The following is a 26050-nucleotide window of genomic DNA, read 5'->3' as shown; positions in this document are numbered from 1 at the left end:
AAAGTAACATATTTAGCGAAGTTGACTTCTTGGGATAAAAAATCAGGCAGACCAGCTGACTGAAGTGTGTGAATATTTCAGATTGAATGCAGAGTGTCTATTAAAGTAGGGCTGCTAACACACAGGCATCTCTCTCAAGTAGCTAAAAGTTTAGTTCCTATTGTAACGTTTCTATGGCACCTACTACCCCTATGTGCAGCACTAAAGCTTTTTTCTTTATGGGTGGTACACTACACCATGAAGGGTGTTTGGTTGTAAGAGTATTGTCTTTGTTTTGAGCCTGTGCAGGAAGTGTTTCCATGTCATGATTGAAGAACGCTGTAGTGTGATATCGTAGCTCTTAACACTGTGATGGATGAAGAAGTGTGAGATAGGCACACAATTTATGGTTTTCATTTAGCTGGCAGCTTTGAGCAGCTCTGCGGGTCCCATTATAGAATTACTTGTGGTCACAATCTGGAGAGTTGGTCATTGCACAGAGTTGTCCGGTCTCGGATATTTTTTTCTTTATTTGTGGTCCTGGGCAGGTATAGCTTGGAGCGATAGATGATAAGATCTTCTGAGTTAAGCTTTGCTATTATCATTCCTTATTTGGTTATCATTATGAGATGTCACTAAACAGTCACAGCATGAGGTTATTAGGGACCTGCAATGGTGGACTAAATTAGTCATTTAGTGGCCAAAGGTATGTGGTAGATCTCTTTAGTTAATCCACATCTGTTCAGTTGGTGATGGGTACTGCGCTGCTGTGGCCTGGCACAGTACAGGGTGATAGACATGACTTACAGTTCAGTTTTATGTGAGTATGAGGGCCAAGCAGAATAAGGGAAGTATTATGCAGCCTGTTTGAACTACAGTCAGCTGTGCGATGGCTGTAGGCTATATTATTAGTGAGGGCCAAGAGGGTTTTGTAAGAGTTTGCATTAGTGAGGGAATTAAGAGGTTTCTAAAGCACATGGCTACTCCGAAGTGTGTCCCAGTGCTAGGAGGGAAATAAAAAGTCAGAAAAAAAGGAAATAACTCATTAGCGAGTGAAGAGCCAAGTCTTCAGTTGCTTTCGAAACTACATCATACCGAGATTAGACACAGGTCAGCCCATCGCAACTTGTCTGAACATAGAACGTTTTTACAGTGTTTTCGAACATGAGGACAGTGTACTGAATGGGCTGTTACAGATCTGTGGACAATATTTGTACTTAAAGGAGTGATTACTGTTCTGGGGTTTACCCTAGGATATGGGTTGTTGTTGTAATCTTGAAGTGCTATGTTTTCCTCTCTCTACTGAGCTGAAAATGTCCTTTGATGCATACGATCTTGACTGGTAGTGATTTTCAGATCTTCATCGCTTCCTGTACTGAGAAAGTGATGCCTCCTGTGGATTTCTTCTAGTAAGCCCATATGACAGTCAGTGGTGCAAGCCTAGAGGGCAGTGTCCTATTTTGTTTGTATTGCTTGAATTTAATATGTAGGTATATTGTACAGTTGTTACAGGTAAGGTTGAACAATCTAATCTGAGCTGGAAAGGTAGGTTAAATAGATGTTCTGTAAGAGGAGAAATGGAGGGGATGACGTAAAAGTTGGTAATTAAGCCAAGGTTTGTCTGTTTTTGAGACATGAGGCAGTAAATTTCAGGACATATTCACATAATACAAGATGATGTGGTCTTTGTAGTAACGTGTGTTGATGTAAAGTGTTAAAAGCTGCTGATAGGTCAAGCAGCACTTGGGTGGTCACTCCATACTTGTCTACTGTGGTAATCCGTTATAGCTATGAGGGCTTACTATGTGCCTCTCCTTGATTTGAATCCAGGTTGTTGGTCTGACACCAAGCCATTTTCCTCCGTAAACTTGGAAAGCAGAAGAAAAACAGTTCTTTCTACGAATGTACCTAGAAACAGGCTTCTAGATATTGTTTGTAGTTTGCCAAGTTGAATGGACCTCGGTTCTTGAGGAGTGGTCTAATGTATGATGTTTCCAACTCTGGCTGAAAATACCCTACTACACTGGACTTGTTGAGTGAGCTTGTAGTTAACCTCCAGAAATGGGTTGTGCCAAGGACATCTTTGAATTTTTTTGAAAGTTCTGTGTTTGCGATGATAATGTAGTGTACATTTTTTTCTGAGAGTGTGTTGAAAGTATTAAGTGGCAAAAGATTGGTGTTGTACCTGTTTGTTGTGGTTGTGCCATGTGTTGGCTCTGGCCTTATTAAGGTACTTTCCCATCTCTTCAATTTTCAAAATAAGTTCAATGAAAACTTTGGCAGAGAAGGCTTGCAGTAGAAGTGTATGTGTATTTTGGTACTCTGGACTGCAGAATTCTGCTAGAATCTTGTGGTTTCTTAGTTTGGACAGTCAGAGTCAATTACACGTGCAGAATAGATTTGTCTTTTTGTTGTTCTTAGTAAGCTCTGTTATACTGGCCTAGTATGATTTTATCTTTTCATCCCTTGATTTCCTCAACTCAATTTGTAGTTGGGGGAATTGTGTTTTCATTATTTTGATGCAATCATTAATCCATGTAGTTTTCTTCTTGTGTTTAATCATGGATGTGTTCTGTAATGGTATCTGGGTGGCCAGCACAGAGGAGTTCCAGTTGTAGAAGGTGTATATGTCTTGAGTTTGCATACTTAGTGTTCCTTGGAGATGGGAGTTGAGCGTTATGAAGTCTAATTTTTTCCATGGTGTCTACATTCGATTGGTAGTGGTGATTGCTGATATTTTTTAAATGTTGCTATTGATAGGTGTTAATCCTCACGCTAATGATGCTGTAGTCGTTCCAGATTACCAGGAAATTGACAGTTACTGTTGCCTGCACCAGGGGGAAACTAGAATGCCCAGTGTGTCCAGAGGAGTGATTAGTGCCATATACCGTTTGTGGGATATTGAAAGCCTCAAGGTAGGATTGATGGCTGTTGTTGTAGTTCGATTCTTCTTGTTGAACTAGATAGTGATGTCTCCTAGAATGTATAGGCTGGGGAGGTTCAAAAGAGTCTTGGTTACTGAACTTAATATGACATCCTTAAAGTTTCCATCTCTCTGCTACAGTTGGAAATAAATAGCTTTCTGAAGTGTGAAGCCGAAGTATATTTTAATACCTAAAAAGTCATTTTTTACAACTTATGTCCTTTTTTATATTTCTCTTTTCAGGAAATGCCCAACTCTGTTTTCCTTGTGATGGAGGTATGCAAATTAACACATTTACAATAAATGTTTCTATGTGAAATGAATCTGTTTGCTTATGAAGTTGCTAGACAATGTTTTCTGGGTTCCATTATGAAATCTATTTTGTATTTTCCGCACTGAAAAAGAGGGTTTGCTAGTAATTTGTGTTCCCTAAAACAGTCTCAAAATGTTGCCACATGAAGTGGTAATAATGAAGCCTTCCCTGGAGGGATGATAGCCCTTGGTGCTTTATTTACCCATCTTCCATGTACCTATCCTTGCAAAAAAGGTGATGATATCTTGCAGTTGTCACCCTCCAATTCAAATCACCTTTTTTAAAAGTGGACGGGGTTAACTTAAAGGTCGGGGTTCAGGGAAACTCTTCCAAGTTATTGTCTCTGCCCTCTCCGTAGGTATCGAAAAGTAAATAGTGCTCCCACCAAATATCTGGCTCTCCCATTAATATGACAAATACTATTGAATGTTTTGGTTAAGTTAGTTAAAAAATGAGTGCATATTCGAGAAATAATACTTGTAATTTACTGATTAACTCTTTTTATGCATTTGCATCTTTGCTTCTGTTGCATGTTTTATCTCTGAAGTGTTTGTTGCAGTCGCGGGTGGGGGTGGGGAGGCGCGCTGGGAGGAGGTCACGCTAAGGGAGGTAGATGTTTAATTTAAAAATTAAAAATAAAAGTTAACTTACCATGCCCGGTCCGGAGTCGTCTCTGCTCTTCACAGGAAGCAGGCAGCCTCCTTCCCCTCCGCCAATCACAAAGCTGCAGGGGCAGCGTTTTGCTTCGTTGGGACGCCGACCACACAGGCGTCTATGGGGAGGCCATTTTCTCCATGTTGGCTGCATGCAGCCTACATGGAGAGAAGGGAGAGTGCGTATGATTGTTTTGGTCGACCAAACAGTCAGCGCCTCAGAGTGGGCAAGCCACTCATCCCCTGCCCTAGAGCAGGACCGCCCGCCCCCAACCAAACCATTCTGCTTTCTCTCAGGGCGAGAAGCAGAAACATAAAATGGTATTATAACATAAAATGGTATTCACAATACCATTTATGTTTCTGCTTCTCGCCCTGCGAGAAAACAGTGGGGTGAGGCTCCTCCGCCCACATGGAGTAGCCGCCCCTGGTTTGTTGGCTTAGCTCATGCTTTAGTTTTCAGAGCCAAGTCACACCACTGGCACCATTTTCTCTCTGAATGTTTGTGCTTACCTACTGCCAGTGAGTAGAAGATCCTCCTTGCAGAGTGCTCAATGTTCCAAAAACATTGATAAAATGGGTGCAATTTACCAGGGAATCCAGGGTGGGGCTACTAATTAAGATATGAGAACAGCTCACTTCAAGAAATGCTCCTAAATGTGCATGATTTAGCTGGAGCTATTTAACTGAACTATTCTCCAAGACTTTGGGTAATGGCAATGGAGCTTCGCACTCTGGATCATGCAATAATTGTTGTAAATGGCCTAGTGGTTTATAGGTTCTCTAATTCGCTTCAATCTCTGCCCTTTGCTAATAACTGTGATTTGAGTTTTAAATATATCTTTATTTGATCATCATCTGGGCCTGCAGAATTAGACAAAAGTGGTATCTTCAGCTAAGCAATGATGTAATAAAGTCCAGTATTGGAGATAGCTGAAGGCATGTGAGGCATTTCAAGGCCGCAGCACATAGCTTGCTGTGCCATATAGGATAACGCTGGAAATGCAGTGTCAAGACAGTGCACTTTGCAGCAGTGTCTCACAAACAAGTACAGTGAAAACCACCAAAACGAAAATCTCCTAATGCCTTTATTATGACTTAATGCTTTACTGGTTAGTTCCTGGTTTTAGTTGGTTACCAGATGTAGCAAACCAGATTAGACTAGCTGAGAATTAGGGGAAGCAGCTGCTCTTCTTATTCGCGGAGTTGTTTTACTTTAGTCGTGTGCCGATATAAACAGGCATACTCTTAAACGTGGGGGCAATGGTCACCGTTTCCTTAAGGTGAAGTAAGTTAGTCAGTCCTTGTACAAAACACTAACAAGGAGCATCTATTACAGCTGAGAGCTGCATAAATGATCTTTTGACTGGGAGGTAGGTGTGGCTGAAGATCTATCTATCTATCTATCTATCTATCTATCTATCTATCTATCTATCTATCTATCTATCTATCTATCTATCTATCTATCTATCTATCTATCTATCTATCTATCTATCCTTGCACTGCTCCAGTTTCAAAAAGATGGACTTGTATTTTGCTCTACTTTTTTAAAACAATTTGGCCCAAGATGTTCACGGCCTCATTATAAGGAGCATTTCCAGCTAGACGTCTGCTCCACCACAGACCCCTGCATCTTGGCACCAAATTGTTTTGTCCTTTGCAGCCAAATGCAGAATCCCTTCAATTTTGCAAAATATGTTAACATTGGTGGTTTTAAAATTATAATTGTTTTTGCTGGAAAACTCGTAAAATAAAAATGTAGACTTTCACTCTGAAAATATGAAAACGCAGAGTATATCAAACTCCTGGTAATCTGTTCAGCGTTCTGGGCAGACGTTTGCAGATTTTGGTAAAAAAGAAACACTGCTGAAAAAAAAAGTGCGACTTTCTAAAAATGTTCTGTTGGTGTGTGTTCGGTGTTCGAGAATCAATAAGGAAACCACCGTCAGCAGAAAATGAGAAAGGGGGAAGCTTTCATAACATTGTGTAGGTGGGGTTTTTTTTTTAGAACCGAGTGTGGCCCCTGTGTGTCATAGATAATGAGAATGTGATGGATGGAATGCTTTAATGTATCTCGGCTATTGGTAGTTTGTCGGTTCCACACTGCAGTCCCTAACTTTTATTTTTATTTCTCTCTATGCCACGCCACATTAGACCCAGCCATTTGAAAATCAGCCTTGGTCTATTACTAAATAAACAGTCCAGTCCAAACTGCCCATCCTCTCTGAAACAGAATGCAAGCAACCCACGACCGGTTTCAGCCTATTTGGACGTCTTCACTTTGGTGCGCCTTGGTTACAGTGAGCACTAGACCACTTATGTGCATGTCTGTCACACTTGGGGCGTCAGAATGAAGATTACAAAAATGTGATTAATGGAATGCTTGAATTAATCTCCTCCACTGGTAATTACTCAGGCCAAATCACACTCTACTGTTTGTTTTACTGACCACACCACCTCCGATTGATCCATATGCATATCAACAATGTTCATACTCCAATAGGAAATGTCAAGCCCGCAGTGCCAAGCCAGGTACTCTGAACCGGAACACAAACATCCCAAGACCTGTTTCAGCCTATTTGGGCCTCCTCAGTCAGATGTAGCTTGATTACACTGGTTCAGTGATACAAAAAAAGAGCACATAGAGGCAACATAAGCATCAAAAGCACAAATGCTAGACAAACAGATCTTTCCGGATTCTTCAATAAAGTTAATGGCTCTTTTAATAGTTCCTCAAACCACAGATGCGTAATACAAGGCAGGTGCAGCCAACACGTTTCACCCTGAATATGGCTTCCTCTGGGCTGCAAACATAACATTAATAATAATAATAAGAAGCTTATAGAGCGCACGGCTACCTCCAACGGAGATTTCCCGGTGCTTATAGTGCTGAAGATCAAGTTATGTGACACCCAATAAAATTAAGGAAGAGTAAAGAGCCATGTTTTTAATGCTCTCCTGAAGATCTGTTCTGGATATATCTTCCTTAGATAGTCAGGCATGGTGTTCCACAGCTTTGCCTTTTTAACCGAGAAGGAACGACCTCCGGTCCTAGCCTTTGCAAACCGTGGAATGACCAGAAGGTTCTTACCATTCGATCTAAGTGCTCTCTTGCTACTGTATTGTACAAGTCAGCGGCTCAGGTATAGAGGACCGATGTTATTCATTGCTCTATGAGTTAGAGTAAGGGCTTTATACTCTACTCTTCTTTTCACTGGAAGCCAGTGAAGGCTGATTAGGTGAGGAGTTATGTGGTGTTGCATTGGGACATTACGCACAAGCCTTGCTGCTGCGTTTTGAACAGTCTGCAGTCTTCCTAGTAAGTACTCTGGAAGTTCGCGTAATCCAGTTGGGAGGTAACCAATGCATGCCCCACACATGGGCAATTTGCACTTTGCTGGACAATTGTGTGTCAAATTTGAAGCCCAAATTTCTGGCAGAAATACCTGGAAATGGCAGAGGGTTTAGGTCACCCGGCCACCAGAGCTCTGACCTTGGAGTGGTGGATTGATTAAAGAAGAGAACCTCCGTCTTTTCTGTGTTCAATCTCAAACAGTTCTCGGACATCCATGAGGAAATATTCAGAAGAAATTCCTTGAAATTAACAAAGGCCGTCTCTCTATTATCTTTAAAGGAGAACACTAGTTGTGTATAATCCGCGTATGAGACGACCGTCACCCCAAATTTCTCAATTACTGCTGCCAAAGGAGTGAGGTACACATTAAAAAGAGATGGGCTCAGAGCTGAGCCCTGTGGATCCCCCCACTTTAGAGGGCTAGCAGTAGAAGTATAGGGTCGGAGAACCACTTGCTGCGTACGTTCCTCTAAAAATGAACGGAACCAGGCCAAGACCGTGCCTGACACCCCAAGATCCTTAAGCCTGTTTAAAAGGATCCTGTGCGACAAGGTATCAAAAGCTGCGGACAAGTCCAGCAGCACCAGCATCGCACACCTTCCTTGATCAACAGTTTCCCGAATAGTCTCTGCTACTTCCAGCAGAGCTGTTTCCGTACTATACCCGGGTCTAAAGCTGGATTGGGAGTCTTGAAGAAGATGGTTTGATTCTAGAAAGTCCTTAAGTTGTTTCTGTACTTCCTTTTCTAATATTTTTGCTGGAGCAGGGAGAAGAGAAATTGGTCTAAAATGTTTAAGCTCCAAAGGATCAGCATTAGCCTTTTTTTAAATCTGCTGACCAAATGCATTTTTCCAACTAGCGGGAAAGACCCCTGTTGTCAGCGATGAATTCCAGATTTCAAGCAGTAGCGGGAGAAACCAGGGTGCAAAAAGTTTGAAAAATCTGGCCGGGCATGGATCCATAGGAGAGCCTGATTTTATCTTATTGAGCTCCCCCACCGCTGAATCAAACTCTAAAGGACGTTCTCACGTGCGAGTCACCGACAATGTCTGAGATGGAGGGTCTGATGGTCCCGGGGGTGGAAAGGAGGAATAAATATCCTGAATTTTTGTCATAAAGAAGGTGGCTAGATATTCACATAAAGTTTTTGAAGACGGAATAGTACTTTCCAATACTACCGGTTTCATGACGCCCTGAGCAATCTTAAACATTTCTTTCACTGATTTGTTTGATGAGCTAATTTGATTGGCAAAGAAGGTTTTAATGGACTTACGTTTTAAAGCATGACATTTTTTTATCGCTGTTTAATAAATACACTTATCCGCCGGCTCGTAGTGTTTGCGCCAAACGCGCTCCAATCTTTTGCACAAACTCTTCTCCACCCGGAGCTCATCCGTAAACCAAGGCGCAGAGGGTTTATTCTGGGTACACTTCCTATTTTTCATTGGGGCTTTTACATCCAATGCTTTGGTAACCCACTGATTAAAAATCAGTGCATCATGGCTAGGATCTCCAGTAAGCACGGGGAGGTAGACTGTAATAGGAAACCCATAGAGTCAGTAGAGACCCTACTCCAGTTCCTCCTGACTTCCTGGAAAGTACTTGCCAGGTTTTTGCGGTGAGGCCCGCAAATGCTAAAAGGTACCACACAATGATCAGACCAAGCTATAGGTAGCGGGACCTCCACCTGTAATGTTTGATCATTAGTGAAGAGTAAATCTAGCATATGGCAGTCATGTGTGTAGGTGCCGTTACCTTCTGCGTCAGATTTAATCCTTTTAGGGAATCTTCCAACTGCGTCGCTAAAGAGCAGTTGGAATCATCCATATGGACATTATAGTCTCCAAGAACTGTCAGGTTGGTATATTTCAATGATAACCCAGCAATGATGTCATAAAGTTTCAATAACTGGGCTCCGGGGGTATTAGGAGGTCTGTAGACCAATAATCCTGCTATCGGAGAAACTTTAGCGGGTCTAACACAGTAAGACATAACCTCAATTTGCCCCAGGTTCTCAATTCCCTCGAATGTAATCTCCCAATCGTCTCTTGTAATAATTGCAAGGCCCCCACCAGCCCTATTTTCTGCCCGATTTACCGTGGAAATCCTATAGCCTGCTGGAGTAGCTAGTGCTATACATGGGTTAGAGCTATCTCGCAGCCAGGTTTCAGTTAGGAACATAATGTCCCAGGCATTCGTCTTTAAATTAAGCCAGATATCATCAGCATGTTTTGGCAGCGATCTACAATTTATAAGGCATGCCTTAATGGCATTCTCTGTGGGGTCCGTGTATAGCCCATGTGAATGAACTCCAAGCCTGTCTTTATCTTCCCTGACCTCGTCCAACCTGAAGTTACAAGTCTGGCAATAATACTCACAAAGACTGCCTTCCTTATGTCCTTCTAATCCTGGGGCCAGGCATGCAGGCCTATTGCAGTTTACAGCGGAAAAAGCCAGTAATTGCTTCTTACTCCACCTAATTCTAGTTATTGAGTCTTCACGGACAGCATGGCTGGTGCTGGCCACGATCCGGACGCGGACGGGTGCGGACGGGCTTACCTTTGGCACGCTATCAACGCGCCCGCGTCATCCGCCCCCTTTTATCCAGAGCCGCTAGCCTCCTAATAGGACGGTATTTTAAGAGTATGCCCCCCCGAGCATTAGACACAGCTCCACTAATTCCCAGCACACAATAACAGTTGCAATTTTTAAAACAAATACTAAAATCGGTAATTCGGCAAGTATGACACCCCTCCCTCAAGCCCTGCCATAGCTTGGTTGAGTAATTGTCAAACAAATACAATCAAACATCAACAAAATGACAAAACATATATATCATAAGACACACATAAAATTCCCTAAACATGCCAAGATTCCTATCAACTCATAAATAGGGAAATATTAGCTCTATTCATTAATCTTGGTCGAAGGGATTTACATATTCATTGCACGCAGTATTTTCTTTAAATGATGTTTCAATGTACAGAAGCGTCCACAAGCATAAGGTGCCGGAAAGTAGAAAAGAAAAACGCCAACCACCAGACAGTAATCCAAAGGATGAGCCACAGGAAGAATCGGTGCCAAGAAAAAAGACCAGAATAACCCACAAACAGCTACTGCGATCAAAATACCTGACTAAAGTGCATCACCATCAGCGCACACAAGTGTATTATACACACCCAAAGATGTCTACAACAAATTAGTAACACCACAAAAACTATTCCTTACCAATAATAAGCTATAACGTACTCTAGAAAAGTCCGCCATGTTGTGAAAAATCTGTGATGGCTGAAAGAAAACACACAGGATGCCAACATCATAACCTAGCTACATTCAAAGGGCATAAAGGCCATATGAAAAGCAGCCCTGGTCTATTACAATATAAACAGTCCAGTCCAAACTGCCCATCCTCTCTAAACCAGAATACAAGCAACCCACGACCGGTTTCAGCCTTTTTGGACGTCTTCACTTTGGTGCGCCTTGGATCGAGTAAGCACTAGATCACTTATGTGCATGCCTGTCACAGTTGGGGCGTCAGAATAAAGATTACAGAAATGGGATTAATGGAATGCTTGAATTAATCTGCGCCACTGGTAATTACTCAGGCCAAATCACACTCTACTATTTGTTTTACTGACCACACCACCTCCGATTGAGCCATATGCATATCAACAATGTTCATACTCCAATAGGAAATGTCAAGCCCGCAGTGCCAAGCCAGGTACTCTGAACCGGAACACAAACATCCCAAGACCTGTTTCAGCCTATTTGGACCTCCTCAGTCAGATGTAGCTTGGTTCCACTGGTCCAGTGACCTGTTCCTTTTGGATTACGACCAAGACCGATTTGCACTAGGTAGGTCTCTGTCTAGAGTGGCACATTGGATGAAAAACGATGCCCTGCTATGCCGTCCAAGCAATTGTGTGCAGCTGAGATTAAACTAAGCATCCCTTATATCACCTTGTTGTTTTCGTCATAGATAATCAGAGCAGATAGCTCTCCTGTTGTGTCCTGTTATGTTGTGACACTGGCTACAAACCTCTCCCTGTTGTAGATAACTTCACCTAGGTGACTATGGTGTTCAGCGTCATCAGTTTCTCCTCTTTGATACTCACTTTTAAGTCTGCAAAAGTAAAGAATGAGAGTGAGGGGCATGCATCTATAGTGAGTAGGTGAGGGACTCTGGGGCACAATGTATAAAATAAAATGAATCTGTTGATGCCGCTGTCCCATTCCTTATCTTCACTCCCACCTACCCTTTCCGCTATATTCAGAAGCTTTATTTCCTACCTTCATGGCAGCGGAGCAGCCGGGAATGACAAGCACGCCAGTAGGTCTAACGTGTGACGCAGAGCCATATACTATAGCCCAACCAGGTGTGCTGCGTCCTTACGTGCCAATGCAGCTAAATCCACAACACCCTCGGGTACTTATGAGGACCTGCAGAAGAGCTTTGCTTTTTCCCACAGGGAGGTAAAGAAAAGTGTTCATGGCTATGGCTCAGCAACTGTACAAAATGACTTTAAGGGGCTACTGCCTCCTTGCGGACCAAACCGCAAGACCCCTTCATCTGCGACATGTACTATATCGGCCTGGTCCCATCTTTCTACCTTGGTTTAGCAATGTGTGTGACTATTCCGCACTAGTCTTATTTATGGTTTTTTGGGTCCAGACATCCACACCGCGGACATGACACTGGACAGGACTTAGCAAAGCAGCACATAGTTCTCCCGCCTGTTTCTGCAGTCAGGGGGTGGTGTCGCGCTGGTGCTGGTGAGACGTGATGCTCATCAGGAACCAGAGAGCGCCCTGTTGCTCCTTCACTTCGTGTCCTCCTTTGAAAGCAGCGACGGGCTTGTTTCCTCGACCCCTCAATTCTTCCTATGCTCCTGTTTGAGTGTCTGGACTTTCTCATGCCCAGGGCTATGAATATTAGTTTAAAACAAATCCTGGTTTAGACTATGATTTATTCCACCATTTATAGTCCATCCTACGTAGACTTTTTACGGTTTTCTTAGTGTCCACAAAGAGGTGGTCTTGTATATAAAGTTTAATAAACGTTACAATCAACTTCTACACTTTGATAGGAGACACCCGACTATAATTTTTCCATATGCACATTGGGCCTATAAATTTCAATTCACCATATTTATTAATCGGGTAACCTTGCACTCTACTACCAGTAACCCTGTTTCCTTCCTATTGTATTTTCCAGTGTACCCGACTTACCAATCCACCGCTACGGGTACCTATGACCACAATGGATCAGGGAGCTAGCTGTAAAAGAAAGGCAGACACCAAAATACAAAATACCTTTTCTAGGTTTGCACTCATATAATAACCACAAACTCAGAAAGTTTAGAAAACCTTTATCTAAAGTTCATCGTTTTCAGAAAGCATAAGGTTTACAGCAATTAAACTGTCAATAACTAGAATTATAAAGAGCACATATCCATATAGGAAATAAATCAGACCAACCATTTAGGACTCTAAAGGAAGGTAACAACAGAGAGCATGCTAGTGAGAATTTTCAGGAATTTTAGACGAGACGTGTAGTGACTAAAGGACGGGGAAAGATAAGGAACATGCTAGAATGTACACCCTCCAAAAGTGGGCACAGTGCGAGAATTTAGTCAATCTATAGAAACTCGAAAAGTAACATGTAACTATAGGGAAGGTAAAAGTGGAACACGCTAATATTCCGGAACAATCATTTCAGTTAGCTAAAGGAAGGTAAAGAGAAGGAACATCTATATTTCATAAGCTGAATGTAGGAACATACTTAAAGGATAGGAAAAATTGGAACATGCTAGTATAACAACTATAAGGTATGACTTTTTCATTTGTCGGTGCAAAGAAAGCATGGAAAATCAATATGCAAGAGTACGTCTTTATTAAAGCAAAGAAAAGAATGAAAGATGCAGAATAGATTCCGAGCACTGTATTTACCTAGAACGGTGTGAAGACCAACCCTGGCCACGGGTCAGTTAAGGACGGGAGAAACCCCTAGGAAGGACAGTCGCCAGTAGGCCAGCAGGTGCAGAATGGACACCCCAGGACAGGACAGGACAGGAAGACCAGATTAGGATCAGGACAGGACCATCAAGGAAAAACCAGCACACGCAGTTCGGTAGCAACGGCTGCGCTACACCCTCTCTGCAGCTATCAGTCAGAACCCCGATTGGGTTATCGAATTCCCCAGCATAGTGCTCCGCCAGCACTTAAGGTTCTTAAAACCCCGCTTGGGTCTATGGAAATTACGGACAGAGTGCTCCGCAGCTCTCTGTATCAGTCACCTATTGAGTGCTTTGGGTCAGTGACAGGTCAGCTATTCGGACAAGTCGGACAATTTCTCTAGCTAAACCTAGGCTAGTTATACTGTTTTTGGGTCAGTGTACCACCCCCCAAATGTTGCAAGTGTAAGAATCCCCAATTTCGATTGGTCCTCAGGTAGGACAGGTCAACACACCAACCAGGATTAACTTCTACAAGCCCCAATTTGCATCTTTTGGGACCGCCTATTGAATTTGGGGTTCCCAGGCTATGTGCTCTTCTCCTAACAATAGAGAATACAATTTAATATACAATTGTTACAAGTGCAGTACAGTTCAGCTTCGTCCTGCTGGGTCGCAGGTCAGTTCCCATGAGCATCTTGACTGTAGCTGCCAGCTGGCTGGGTTCCACTGGTACAAGGTTTTTCTTCCCTCTGCCAGGATGTCATGCGCAGTAGGGACTTCTAAGATGGAGTTTCATACACCTCCCCGGCCCAAAAGACTCGCCACATGAAAAGTAAAGGAAAACAATTTAGAACATAGAAATAAATGAATACACTGTATACCAGGAATCCCTATATGACTCCCCTTACTTTCTATTAACTATAGCATTAAGATTAGTGCAAGACGAACAGCAATGCAGAAAGTGGCAGAGCAAGCTTCAACATGTGAGAACACAAAGCGGCCATCTTAAAGCTAGTGCGCAAGCGCAAAGGTTTCCCACCAGAACTGCGAGTACGTCCCGTCACGTGAGTGTGACCGACGCATGCGCAGATGAAATTCCCGCCAAGCAGCGGCCATTTTAGTGGCAAGCGTATTATGGTTAATAAACACATAAGCAAGCATCACTGGGACACCCTGTGTAATGTAAAATGTGCAATATTAGTAACACGAACATATTGATTATTATTTTAATAACATTATTTGAGGTTCTCGATCCAAGCAAGTCGCTTTACGTGCGAATCCTTGCTCCATCACTACTATTTTACTAGTATTGATGAAGCGTTTTGGGGACTGGAACAGTTACTACAGTGTCACAACGTGCTTTTACCGTGACTTTTTCTGCCAAATATTACGGGTTTGCTGTATTTAGCTGGTTAATATTTTGAATGTCTAGTTAAGCCAACTAATTACATTTTCTTTGTTCACAGTATTGCAATGGTGGAGATCTGGCAGACTACTTGCAAGGTAATTGATTTTTATTCAGTGCTCTTACAGCTAAGTTTTTTTTTTTACGACACTAAGCAGCGAATGTTGCTAAATCAACATTCTGAACAGTTCTCCCTGAGGCTCTCGACTGTGCTGCATATGCTTTGCGAGTAAATTCCTATCAAATATTTTACATTACTGTGCAGACACGTATAAAATATTATATTTTTAATGCTTTTCAGTCTTTGTTCGATCTAATTTGTTTCACATTTTATATGGGTATCATCAAACGGCACGTTTTTGTGCAACATGAGCTTCTACAGTCCTATCAATACCAGATTATTATGAATGAATCCTATGAGAAATTATTTTTCATTTTAATTATATATAAAGGGTCAGATTCAGAAACCCATTTTGTGATCCAGATCATGTGATCCCAAAACTTCAGGGTTTTTGACTGCAAAATGTTTTTTGATATACCTGAAAACCAATTTCCGAGTCAGAAAATCCACTCTGACTCTTAAAATGGATTTCAAGACTGAATTTCAATTAGAATTGAGGAGAAGAGTTGGCCTAACGGCTAGGGCTGTCGCCCTCGAATCTGGGGAACTGGGTTCGAGTCTCGGCAATGACAGCTGAACATCCTGTGATTCTGGGCAAATCACTTAATCTCCCTGTGCCTAACAAAAATGAATGTGTCCTCATCTAATGCAACTGGTGCGATGTAAAGTGCTCTGATACCCAATTCGGGCCAAGTTTGCGCTATATAAAAAAAAAAAACAAGCATTTACAATGCAATGGCCTCGGCATCATTAAAGGTAGAGCTATTATCATTGCTCATGACAATTCTTTTTTTTTTATCATAAATAAATGGCATTGTCCTTTACATTGCCAATAGCTTAATCGTTAAATAAATGGCCTTGTCATTTACAATGCCAATAGCTTAATCGCTCGCAAATGCATGACCTATTGCATTGACACCCACACAGAGGCACACACACAAAGCCACCCACACACACATACAGAGCCACCCACACAGAGCCACTCACACAGAGCCATTCACATAGAGCCCCCTACACAGAGCCACCCTCACACACACACCGAGCCACCCACACATTGAGCCACCTACAAAAAAAGCTATCCACACACACACACACACACACACACACACACACACACACACACACACACACACAGAGCCACACATACACAGAGCCACACACACACAGAGCCACACACACACACAGAGCCCCCCCACATACAGCCCTACACACACACAGAGCCCCCCCACATACAGCCCTACACACACACAGAGCCCCCCCACACACACAGAGCCCCCCCCACACACAGAGCCCCCCACACACACACACAGCCCCCCACACACACAGAGCCCCCCCCACACACACACAGAGCCCCCCACACACCCAGAGCCCCCCACACGCCCAGAGCCCCCCACACGCCCAGAGCCCCCCACACGCCCAGAGCCCCCCACACGCCCAGAGCCCCCCACACGCCCAGAGCCCCACACACGCCCAGAGCCCCACACACGCCCAGAGCCCCACACACGCCCAGAGCCCCACACACGCCCAGAGCCCCACACACGCCCAGAGCCCCACACACGCCCAGAGCCCCACACACGCCCAGAGCCCCACACACGCCCAGAGCCCCACACACGCCCAGAGCCCCACACACGCCCAGAGCCCCACACGCCCAGAGCCCCACACACGCCCAGAGCCACACACACACACACAGGAGAGCAAGCACAGCGAGGGGGCAGGGAAGCAAGCACAGCGAGGGGGCAGGGGAGCAAGCACAGCGAGGGGGCAGGGAAGCAAGCACAGCGAGGGGGCAGGGAAGCAAGCACAGCGAGGGTGCAGGGAAGCAAGCACAGCGAGGGTGCAGGGAAGCAAGCACAGCGGGGGCAGGGGAACCAGGGGGCAGGGTAGCAAGCACAGCCAGGGAGCAGGGGAGCAAGCACAGCCAGGGGGCAGGGGAGCAAGCACAGCCAGGGGGCAGGGGAGCAAGCACAGCCAGGGGGCAGGGGAGCAAGCACAGCCAGGGGGCAGGGAAGCAAGCACAGCCAGGGGGCAGGGAAGCAAGCACAGCCAGGGGGCAGGGAAGCAAGCACAGCCAGGGGGCAGGGAAGCAAGCACAGCCAGGGGGCAGGGAAGCAAGCACAGCCAGGGGGCAGGGAAGCAAACACAGCCAGGGGGCAGGGAATATATGTTCTCTTTTCCTGGGATGCATAATTTTAGCTCTCATTGAGGTGCTCTTGGCACCTTGCATAAACTGAATAACTTGGACTTACACATTCGTTTTTTTTCACTTAAGCCCCACAAACACTTCTGACAAGCCTGGACTAAAGGCACCTTCACACATGAGGTTTTACGCATTTTCCGACCCAGGTATAATTAAAGTAGTTTTTCGCCATACAACGACACAAGGGCGGAGACTGCTGGTAACTGTTTCAATGAGGCACAGCCTTCCGTCTCACAAGCATCATGTACATGTTTCTCTGGGAAACACCAGCTAGACTTCAGAAAGCACCCCCAGCCAGCACCCCCCAGCCTTCAGACAGCACCCCCCAGCCTTCAGACAGCACCTCCCAGCCTCCGACTTCACCTCCCAGCCTCCGACTTCACCTCCCAGCCTCCGACTTCACCTCCCAGCCTCCGACTTCACCTCCCAGCCTCCGACTTCACCTCCCAGCCTCAGACATCACCTCCCAGCCTCAGACATCACCTCCCAGCCTCAGACATCACCTCCCAGCCTCAGACATCACCTCCCAGCCTCAGACATCACCTCCCAGCCTTCAGAAAGCACCCCCAGCCTTCAGAAAGCACCCCACAGCCTCAGACAGCACCCCCCAGCCTTCAGACAGAAACCCCCAGCCAGCACCTCCTAGCAAGCACCTCCCAGCCCACAACAGCCTTAAACAACCAAGTGGAGGCCGAAGGCCTCACACAGAAGACTGTTGGTGCCTCGCTGAGGATGTAATGTTCAAACAGCCCTGCCCACCAAACATGCCCAACCTTACAGCTGCCCACACCGAGACAGAAGTTTCAAACCGCACCCAACACAGGGCAAATAAAGGATGCATTGAATAAGAGTGCATCAAACAGAATGACCGGGCTTACTAGCCACGCCATGTGCCACGGGCTCGCGGAAGCATCCGCTGCAGCTCCTAGTCAGACCCACCGGAAGGTGCAAACTTATTACTGGCCCCTCTGACCACACTCTGCCACAAAGCCATCCCGCGCTCTGAAAGGCACACTTTGGACCACCGAAAGTTCCGCCATCCTCCCCCTTCTAGGAAATATATTGTGAGCTGCGCATGGCTAATTAACAGCCCGATAAATTCACGTATTTCCGTATAGGTGGGTGGGTGGAAGGGCTGAGTCGAGGGCAGGGTCTCAGAGGGCCTTCAAGTGAGGCCTCCACTCAGCCCTCCGGCCTCGTCCGCTTCGCCCCCAGCGCCAATATTTGCCTCTTCCGTTTGCTCTGGGCCCATGGAGACACAGCCGTGGACGGCGGACGCTGTGTTAGACAAGCATTGATACCTCCCGGGAGGAGTGCGCGCAGGGAACATGAGAAGGGATGGAGTTACTTCAGAATTCTAGCTAAGGCTGGGAAGGAGTGCAGCCGCCACACCCAAGATAAAACCTCGGCTTTCATAGCGCTTAACAACCACTTCAGCATCCAGCCGCATGTCAAATCGAATATTGTGCAACTCCGTTAAGTTGTTTTATTAAAATCAGAAAAATGAAAGGCCGAGCCGCCCCTGCCGGTGGTGACAAGCGCACCTCTCTCCCGCACACACATCGGCCTCTTTCTCACACACGCACATCTCTTACACAGCTCTCACACACACCTCAATCATACACACCCATACACTTCTCATACACACACCACTCTCTCGCACACACACACACCCCCCACTCTCTCGCACACACTACAACTCTTACCACTCTCGCATACACACATACAACTCTCGCACACACGCATACACCGGTTTCTCTTTCTCTCTCCCCCTCCCCACTTCTCTGAAGCACAGTAGCTGCTAAACCCAGTAAACTATGTGTATAAGGGCGTATGACGTTCGTTGCTGTTTCAATAATAATCGCCGCCGTGAGACTGCAGTCGCATCTCTATGGAGGTGGCAATGGGGATACTCAGTTTCTGAAATCCCTTTTTCCGAGGGCTCCGCGTGTAATAATGCCTCCGTGGGAGAAGGGTCAGTGCTCCGCAGGTCACAGTGAGGCCACGGGTTCGAATCCAACCCCCCCGATTGTGATAAACAATAATGTCATTTTAAATGTAACAAATCTTCATGTTGTGCAAATAATTCGTTCCTTAAGAACATTTCCGTGTTTAGTGACAAGCGCACCTCTCTCCCGCGCACACATAGGCCTCTTTCTCACACACGCACATCTCTTACACATCTCTCACACACACCTCAATCATACACACCCATACACTTCTCATACACACATCACAGTCTCGCACACACACACCCCCCACTCTCTTGCACACACTACAACTCTTACCACTCTCGCATACACACATACAACTCTCGCACACACGCATACACCTGTTTCTCTTTCTCTCTCCCCCTCCCCACTTCTCTGAAGCGCAGTAGCTGCTAAACCCAGTAAACTATGTGTATAAGGGCGTATGACGTTCGTTGCTGTTTCAATAATAATCGCCGCCGTGAGACTGCAGTTGCATCTCTATGGAGGTGGCAAAGGATACTCAGTTTCTGAAATCCCTTTTTCCGAGGGCTCGACGTGTAATAATGCCTCCGTGGGAGAAGGGTCAGTGCTCCGCAGGTCACAGTGAGGCCACGGGTTCAAATCCAACCCCCACGATTGTGATAAACAATAATGTCATTTTAAGTGTAACAAATCTTCATGTTGTGCAAATAATTCGTGCCTTAAGAACATTTCCGTGTTTAGAACATTTCCAAACTTAATGCAAGCCCCCACAGTCAAAAGAAATGATCATAGTGTTACAAGAGAGCCTGCTGCAGCGGTCTTTGTGTAAACTACGTGTCAACATTGTGAAGCGGGGCAGGTGTGTCCAAGCCTTCCCTCTTCTGAGGTCAAACCAGCTCCTCGCTAAGATGGGTAATACTATATTGTGAACTGCGCACGGCTAATTAACAGTCCTGATAAATTCACGTATTTCCGTATAGGTGCGTGGGTGGAAGGGCTGAGTCGAGGGCAGGGTCTCAGAGGGCCTTGAAGTGAGGCCTCCACTCAGCCCTCCGGCCTCGCCCGCTTCGCACCAGAGCCAATATTTGCCTCTTCCGTTTGCTCTGGGCCCATGGAGACACAGCCGTGTACGGCAGACGCTGTGCTAGACAAGCATTGATACCTCCCGGGAGGAGTGCGCGCAGGGAACATGAAAGAAGGGACGGAGTTACTTCAGAATTCTAGCCAAGGCTCTAAAGGAGTGCAGCCGCCACACCCAAGATAAAACCGCGGCTTTCATAGCTCTTAACAACCACTTCAGCATCCAGCCGCATGTCAAATCAAATATTGTGCAACTCAGTTAAGTAGTTTTATTAAAATCAGAAAGATGAAAGGCCGAGCCGCCCCGGCCGGTGGTGACAAGCGCACCTCTCTCCCGCACATGCATAGGCCTCTTTCTTACACATTGTTGCATTTGCCTTACTTTGCCATGTGTTGCTTTCTTTCAAGTCTTGTCGTAGGTTCTCTTGTGTTCCTGACGACAACAACAACAACAAAAAATGGCGGCCGCAAACATCCGAAATGTTCGGATTCGGGGGCATGTTCTTTGGTTCTGAGTGACGGATGATGTCACAGTCGAAAGAACAGCAAAAAAAACGCCCCCGAATCCGAAAGAGACGGGGCTTGAACTGAGTGATGCCCCTCTCCTCCAATGGCTGGCCTCCATTTAGGAAGCCAGCCAATGGAGGAGAGAGGCGGGTTCAAGCCCCCTTACTAAATAACAGAAAATCTCCTCCCTGAGACTGTGCAAGCGCAGCCTTTCGGTCCTCGACCTAAAAAAGAATAGGGCATGAAAATGGTGTCCCTCCTAACTGCATCACTGAAATTGCAGTCCCAAACCATTCACCAGTTACCGACCCCGCAGAGGACTTGACATCTGATAGAGACTTCTAAGCGCAAATTCCTTACCTTGAATTTATTTTCGAGTAGTACCCCTGCGTGCTGGTAGGTGGCATTGTTTGGTCCCCATGGCGTAGTCCACGCCGGAAGTGACGTGCGCGGTGCCTATATATGTGTCACTCTAGCGTGCTGACGTCAGTTCTTTTTTTATTCCGTGCCAGTCAGCACAAATCCAGTAAGCGCTAACCCCAGTCACTTTTTAACTGTCTTTTTTAACCCCATTGCTGCTGCTGACGGCCAACGGTCGTCGCGTGCACTACCTGTGTAGTGCTGCGCACGTCCATTGGCAGTCGCGACCCAGCTCGCTCAATAGAACGTTCCGCACTAGCGCGGAACGTTCGGCGCAGTTAAGGTGTTAAACTTGTCTCCTGGTGTGGCAGGGATGTACATGAGTAAGGCTGGGTCCACCCTTAGCACCAGTCGGGCCCCTTGGTTCCTCATATGAATTTGACTGGCGCCATTCGTGCCACCTCGACCGTACCCCGATGCTGGAGCTGTTGTCGATGCTCCCGGCGCCGTCCCATTCTTATCCCCGACTATGACAAGAAGCCGGAGGGGCATCATCTGACGTGGACTCTGGTGCCGACTGGAGCCATTTTCTCTAGGCCAGTGCCCTATTACTATGGGCTAGGAGTTGGGGAAGATTGGAAGTGGCCAATGGACCCTGCAGAATAACAACCTCTAGACCCAAATATAGACCATGTGAGCAATTGGCGGATGCCAGTGGATTGGACGACACCTCAGATACTTGCTTGGCCTCTCCTCCTACTGTGGGTACAGAGGAGGGTGCCATATTTGTTATGGTGGTGAGGAAGGTAGTTGAGGTACTGGGCCTTCAGTTGCTCTCCATGGCTGTCAAGACTAATGTCTTGACTGAGGTGCTTCAACCTAGAGTCACCCCATCAAAACCGCTTCTCCCATTTAAGGAAGCCCTTGCGGATGTCTTGCTCAGTGCCTGGTCCAAGCCCTGCACAGGGGCTCCTGTGAAAAGGACAATTGACTGCTGCTATTGCCCCGCCACATAGGTTCCCTCTTTTCTCACCCAACACCCTACCAGCCGCGGTCCGTGCAGGTAACAGCGGTGGGGCGGTGAGGCTGTGTAAGGGGGGATTCCGAGGGACGATGGCTAGGGAAAATTAAATAAATAATAATTTTCCCTCTGCATCGTCCACTCGGAATCTCCCCGTACACGGCCTCACCGCCCCACCGCTGTTACCTGCACGGACTGCAACTGCACCCTACCCCATGGAGTTTGATGGTCCAAGCCGCCATTTCCTGTAAAAATCCTGGCACATTCCCTACCACCCTAATGGATTAGGTAATCCAAAATGCTGGGCATCTTGGGTAAGAAAAATGATTTCTTCCGCCGGCTGGCATTGCGGTCTGTGAACACTGCATGCCTTTTGGACCGCCACTCCCATTCCCTTTCGGATTTGGTCACGCAAGTGCTGCTTATGGTCCTGGAGGAGGCCCGGGCCCTTCTCCCGCAAGCTATGACTGTACACTAACAGCTCACTAGGTAGAATGGTTTCCTCGTCGGTGGCCTTACTGTGCCATGCCTGGCTGAGGACAATTGGCTTTTTAGGAGATGCCTAAGTTTTGCTTATAGATAAGGCTCCCGGGTTTCCATTTAAACGGATTTTTACATATAAATACAGACAGAAAGCTTTTTGTTTTTTGTCTGTATTTATATATAAAAACAGGAAAATACTAATAAAACCAATGCTCCTCTTGCCTCTGTGCGCTGTAAAATCGAGTCCGAGGTGCACAGTGGCAGCCAAAATAAATGGGGAAACTGCTGCCCCGAAACTGCTCCAGAGATGATGGGAACTGGCAGCGCTGTGTCTGCAGAGACACTCCAGCACCCCTCACAGCGGTAGTTCACACAATCCAATTGTTGTAGCAGTGCAAGCAGCCGATGTCCATTAAGAGGTGTGAAAACACCACACGACATCGGCTGCAGCTCCGGCAACATTTTGTTTTTTTTTAGGTCTCACGTGTGGCGTCACTGTTGTGCTGTAAACATCCCACGCCACCTTAATCCCACCACGTTCTAGGCTGAGAACATTTTCGGGTAGTGTTGACAGGACATATTTCCTGTCTGAGTGATTTTAGACACATTGAACTGCTGCTGCTGGCATTGTTTTGGTAAATGACAGATTGCAGGCTCCGTGAAGAGTGTTATAGGAGCCGATTAACAGTGAGAGCCTCACATGTATCTGGACTGCAAAGGATGTCTAGGCTTAGTTTGCATTTCCCAGCTTGCCTCTTTCTTAGGACCGAGGATTCATCATCGTTTTTTTCCCCTTCAAAACACCTGCTTGGTGCATTGCGAGGCATGTAGTTTTGCTGTTAACAGTTTCCAAACCCCAGCATACAAAGTGTGCTTGCTGTTGACTAAAATCCGAGAATTGCTCACTTCTCGGCTACGTTTTAAAATTTTTACAAAGTCAGCTACTCCATAAAAAATTGCTTGTTTCACACGTATATTAAAAAATAAACTCTGCTGTCACGTTTATTCACATCAAGCATTTAAATAACCATTGGAAATATGAATCTTTTTTTCATTTGCGTATCTTTACAAAACAATAAATAACCTCACCATTTCAGAGCTGATGCATTTTTAAAATATGCAACGAAACCATAGTTGTTGCTTAGTTATTTTATGCAACTAACTACCATTGACAAAGCCAGTAGTCCTGGCTTGTTACTTGTTGTATTATGTAACTGGATGAGATGACAGAAGCAGTAAAACACCAGGCGGAGGGCACACTATGCTAAGCACAGATTTTTAGTTTAGTTTTCGCCACACCACTTTCAAAAGTCACCAGCTGCCACTGCGTGTGGGGGATTGAGGGCACAACTGGAATCGTGAGAGGCATGCTTGCTGGTATGTGGGCAGAGATGGAGAACTGCATGTATGAGGTGACTTAGTAGAGACATCTGCTGGCTAGAATGTCCCCAGAGGCTGGGTTTGTTGCAAGCAACAATGTGTTTTGGGAGAGAGAGGTGCAGTGGGTGAAGTGCAATGGGAGAGAAAGCTTCAGGGAGCGTTGTTCCAAAAGTGAAACAGCTGCAGAGGAAGTGCGGTGCCATGGAGACAGAGAGAGGCCCAGAAGAGATGTGGACACATCCATGAGATATAATTCTGCAAGGTTAATGTGCTCTAACAAGCTATAACAACCTAGTGCAAGTGTGTATGCCACCTTAAATAAATGTGGGAAAATACTAGCTTTAGCGTTTTTTTTTCTTGCGTCAAAAATAAATGTGGATAAATACAGATAAAATGACCCAAAAATAAATATGGATAAATACAGACGGAAATGTGAAAAAAATAAATACCATAAAACCGGGAGCCCTACTTATAGACACGCCCTTTGTCGGCGACAAGGCAAAATCAACAGTAGACGTATGGCCAGGTCCATGGGCCTTTCTTTGGCCCCGGTCAACCCCAGTCCACCTTTTGCTCCTTTCGTGGCCATGGCAGGGGCTTCCAGCCTCGTCACAACCCGGCCAGCCACTATTGCCCGCATGTTTCCCGGCCTCTGCATGTCCATGGATGCAGCACCAACAGACCCTGTGTGTCAGGCAGCCAAAGGTCAGACCAGTCCACCACCATCCCTTCAGCCACAGCCTCCATGCCGCTTTAGTTTGCCCTCTGAGCATCACAGGCAACCACTGGGAGGTAGGATGCGCCATCACTTGCACCACTGAAGGTCAGTAACATCAGAATGCTGGGTTCTCCAGATTGTTTGAAGGTGTTACTCCCTCCCCTTCCTGACTCCCTCTTACGACACTTGCTTATGATAGGCTGACAGAGGACCATCTCTCATTACTCCGCCAGGAAGTAGCAGTTTTTTTGGTCTAGGAACCCTCAGAGAGGGTGCTGGCATCATAAGTAGGGTATGGTTGCTACTCCCGCTACTTTCAGGTGCCCAAGGACAGAGGTATTCATCCTAGCCTAGGCCTGTGCCCTCACAATTTCTTTCTGAAAAAGGAGAAATTCAAAATGCTCATGCTCTCCCAAGTCCTGTCTTCCCCTGACACAGGAGACAGGATTGTGGCGTATTGGACTTGCAGGACACTTATTTCCGCCTCCCCGTCCTGCCTGCCCCAGACGTTACCTGCTGTTCACGGTAGGTCACAAGCCCTTTCAGTTTGCTGTGCTGCCCTTGGCCTTACTAGCACCCCTCGGGTATTCACCAAGGTGATGTAGGTGGTTGCAGCTCATCTGCGGAGATCATGGGTGCCAGTCTACCCCTATCTCGATGACTGACTGTTGAATGAGGGCTTACCCCGGACACCTGTCTCATCTCCAGACTATGGTGGACCTCTGCACTCGCTGGTGTTCACTATCAACGTGCCAAAGTCACACCTGATTCCTTTTCAGATGCCCCCTTTCATCAGAGCTTTTCTGGACACAGTGCTGCTTGGGCTTATCCTTCCAAATGGCGAGATACCGATGTTTCAGCCTCTATCCTGGGTGTCCGTGAGACTAACTCTGAGGATGCTGGGCCCCGGCCCCCCCCCCCCCCATGAGGACACTGAACCGGACCAACGTTGTCTGACGGCAGGACCGGCGCCGACCAGTACTTTCATTCCCCTGTTCTCCCCTGATGTTTCCTACCACACTGAGTGGTTACCAGGAGAGGGTGAGGAGGACTGGGAGGGGTCAGTGGAGCCTCTTGCAGACCAGTTAGAGGAGCCGGACTGGAGAGCGAAGTTGGGTGATGCCGGTGGTCTGGACACCTCCCTAGACCTTGGCATGCTTTTTCCCCCTACTGTGACTACGGAGGAGGATGCATCTTGCGCAGTGGTGTTGCGCAGGGGGGCCGAGGCCTAAAACCTCAAGCTTCCCACGGTGGCGGTCAGGACTAACCTCCTACCGAGCTGCTTCAGCTGGCAGCGGCCTCTTCGGAGCCCCTGCTGCCGTTCAATTAGGCCCTCACGGACATCATTATGGGCACTTGGGCCGAGCCCAACACAGGGGCTCCTGTGAATAGGATGATTGCCTGATGCCATGGCCCGGCCCCGGTAGACCCCATGTTCCTCTCACCACCCCACCCCTGAGAGCTTGGTAGTCCAAGCCTCGACTTCCAATGGCGCATATTCTAATGCGCCACCTGATAAGGAATCCAAGATGCTGAACCACCTTGGGAAGAAAATGTTTTCTTCCTTTAGCTTGGGACTGCGGTCGGTGAACACCGCAGGTCTCTTGGGTCTTTACTCCCACTCTGTGTGGGACACAGTTGCG

The 26050-nt window shown here is 46.4% G+C and overlaps 1 protein-coding gene across 1 annotated transcript in view; it reads left to right on the top strand.

Moving 5' to 3' along the window:
• Nucleotides 1-26050, top strand: part of ULK2 (unc-51 like autophagy activating kinase 2) — a 565259-nt gene that overhangs the window by 173454 nt on the left and 365755 nt on the right. The window contains exons 4-5 of the mRNA XM_078679911.1: nt 3146-3178; nt 14647-14683. Of these exons, the coding sequence (XP_078536037.1) occupies nt 3146-3178; nt 14647-14683 (70 nt within the window). The remainder of the gene's footprint in view (nt 1-3145; nt 3179-14646; nt 14684-26050) is intronic.

This window comes from Lissotriton helveticus, chromosome 3_1 (assembly GCF_964261635.1).
Source record: "Lissotriton helveticus chromosome 3_1, aLisHel1.1, whole genome shotgun sequence".
Lineage (NCBI taxonomy): Eukaryota > Metazoa > Chordata > Amphibia > Caudata > Salamandridae > Lissotriton > Lissotriton helveticus.
This window is presented reverse-complemented; position numbering and strand designations above follow the sequence as displayed.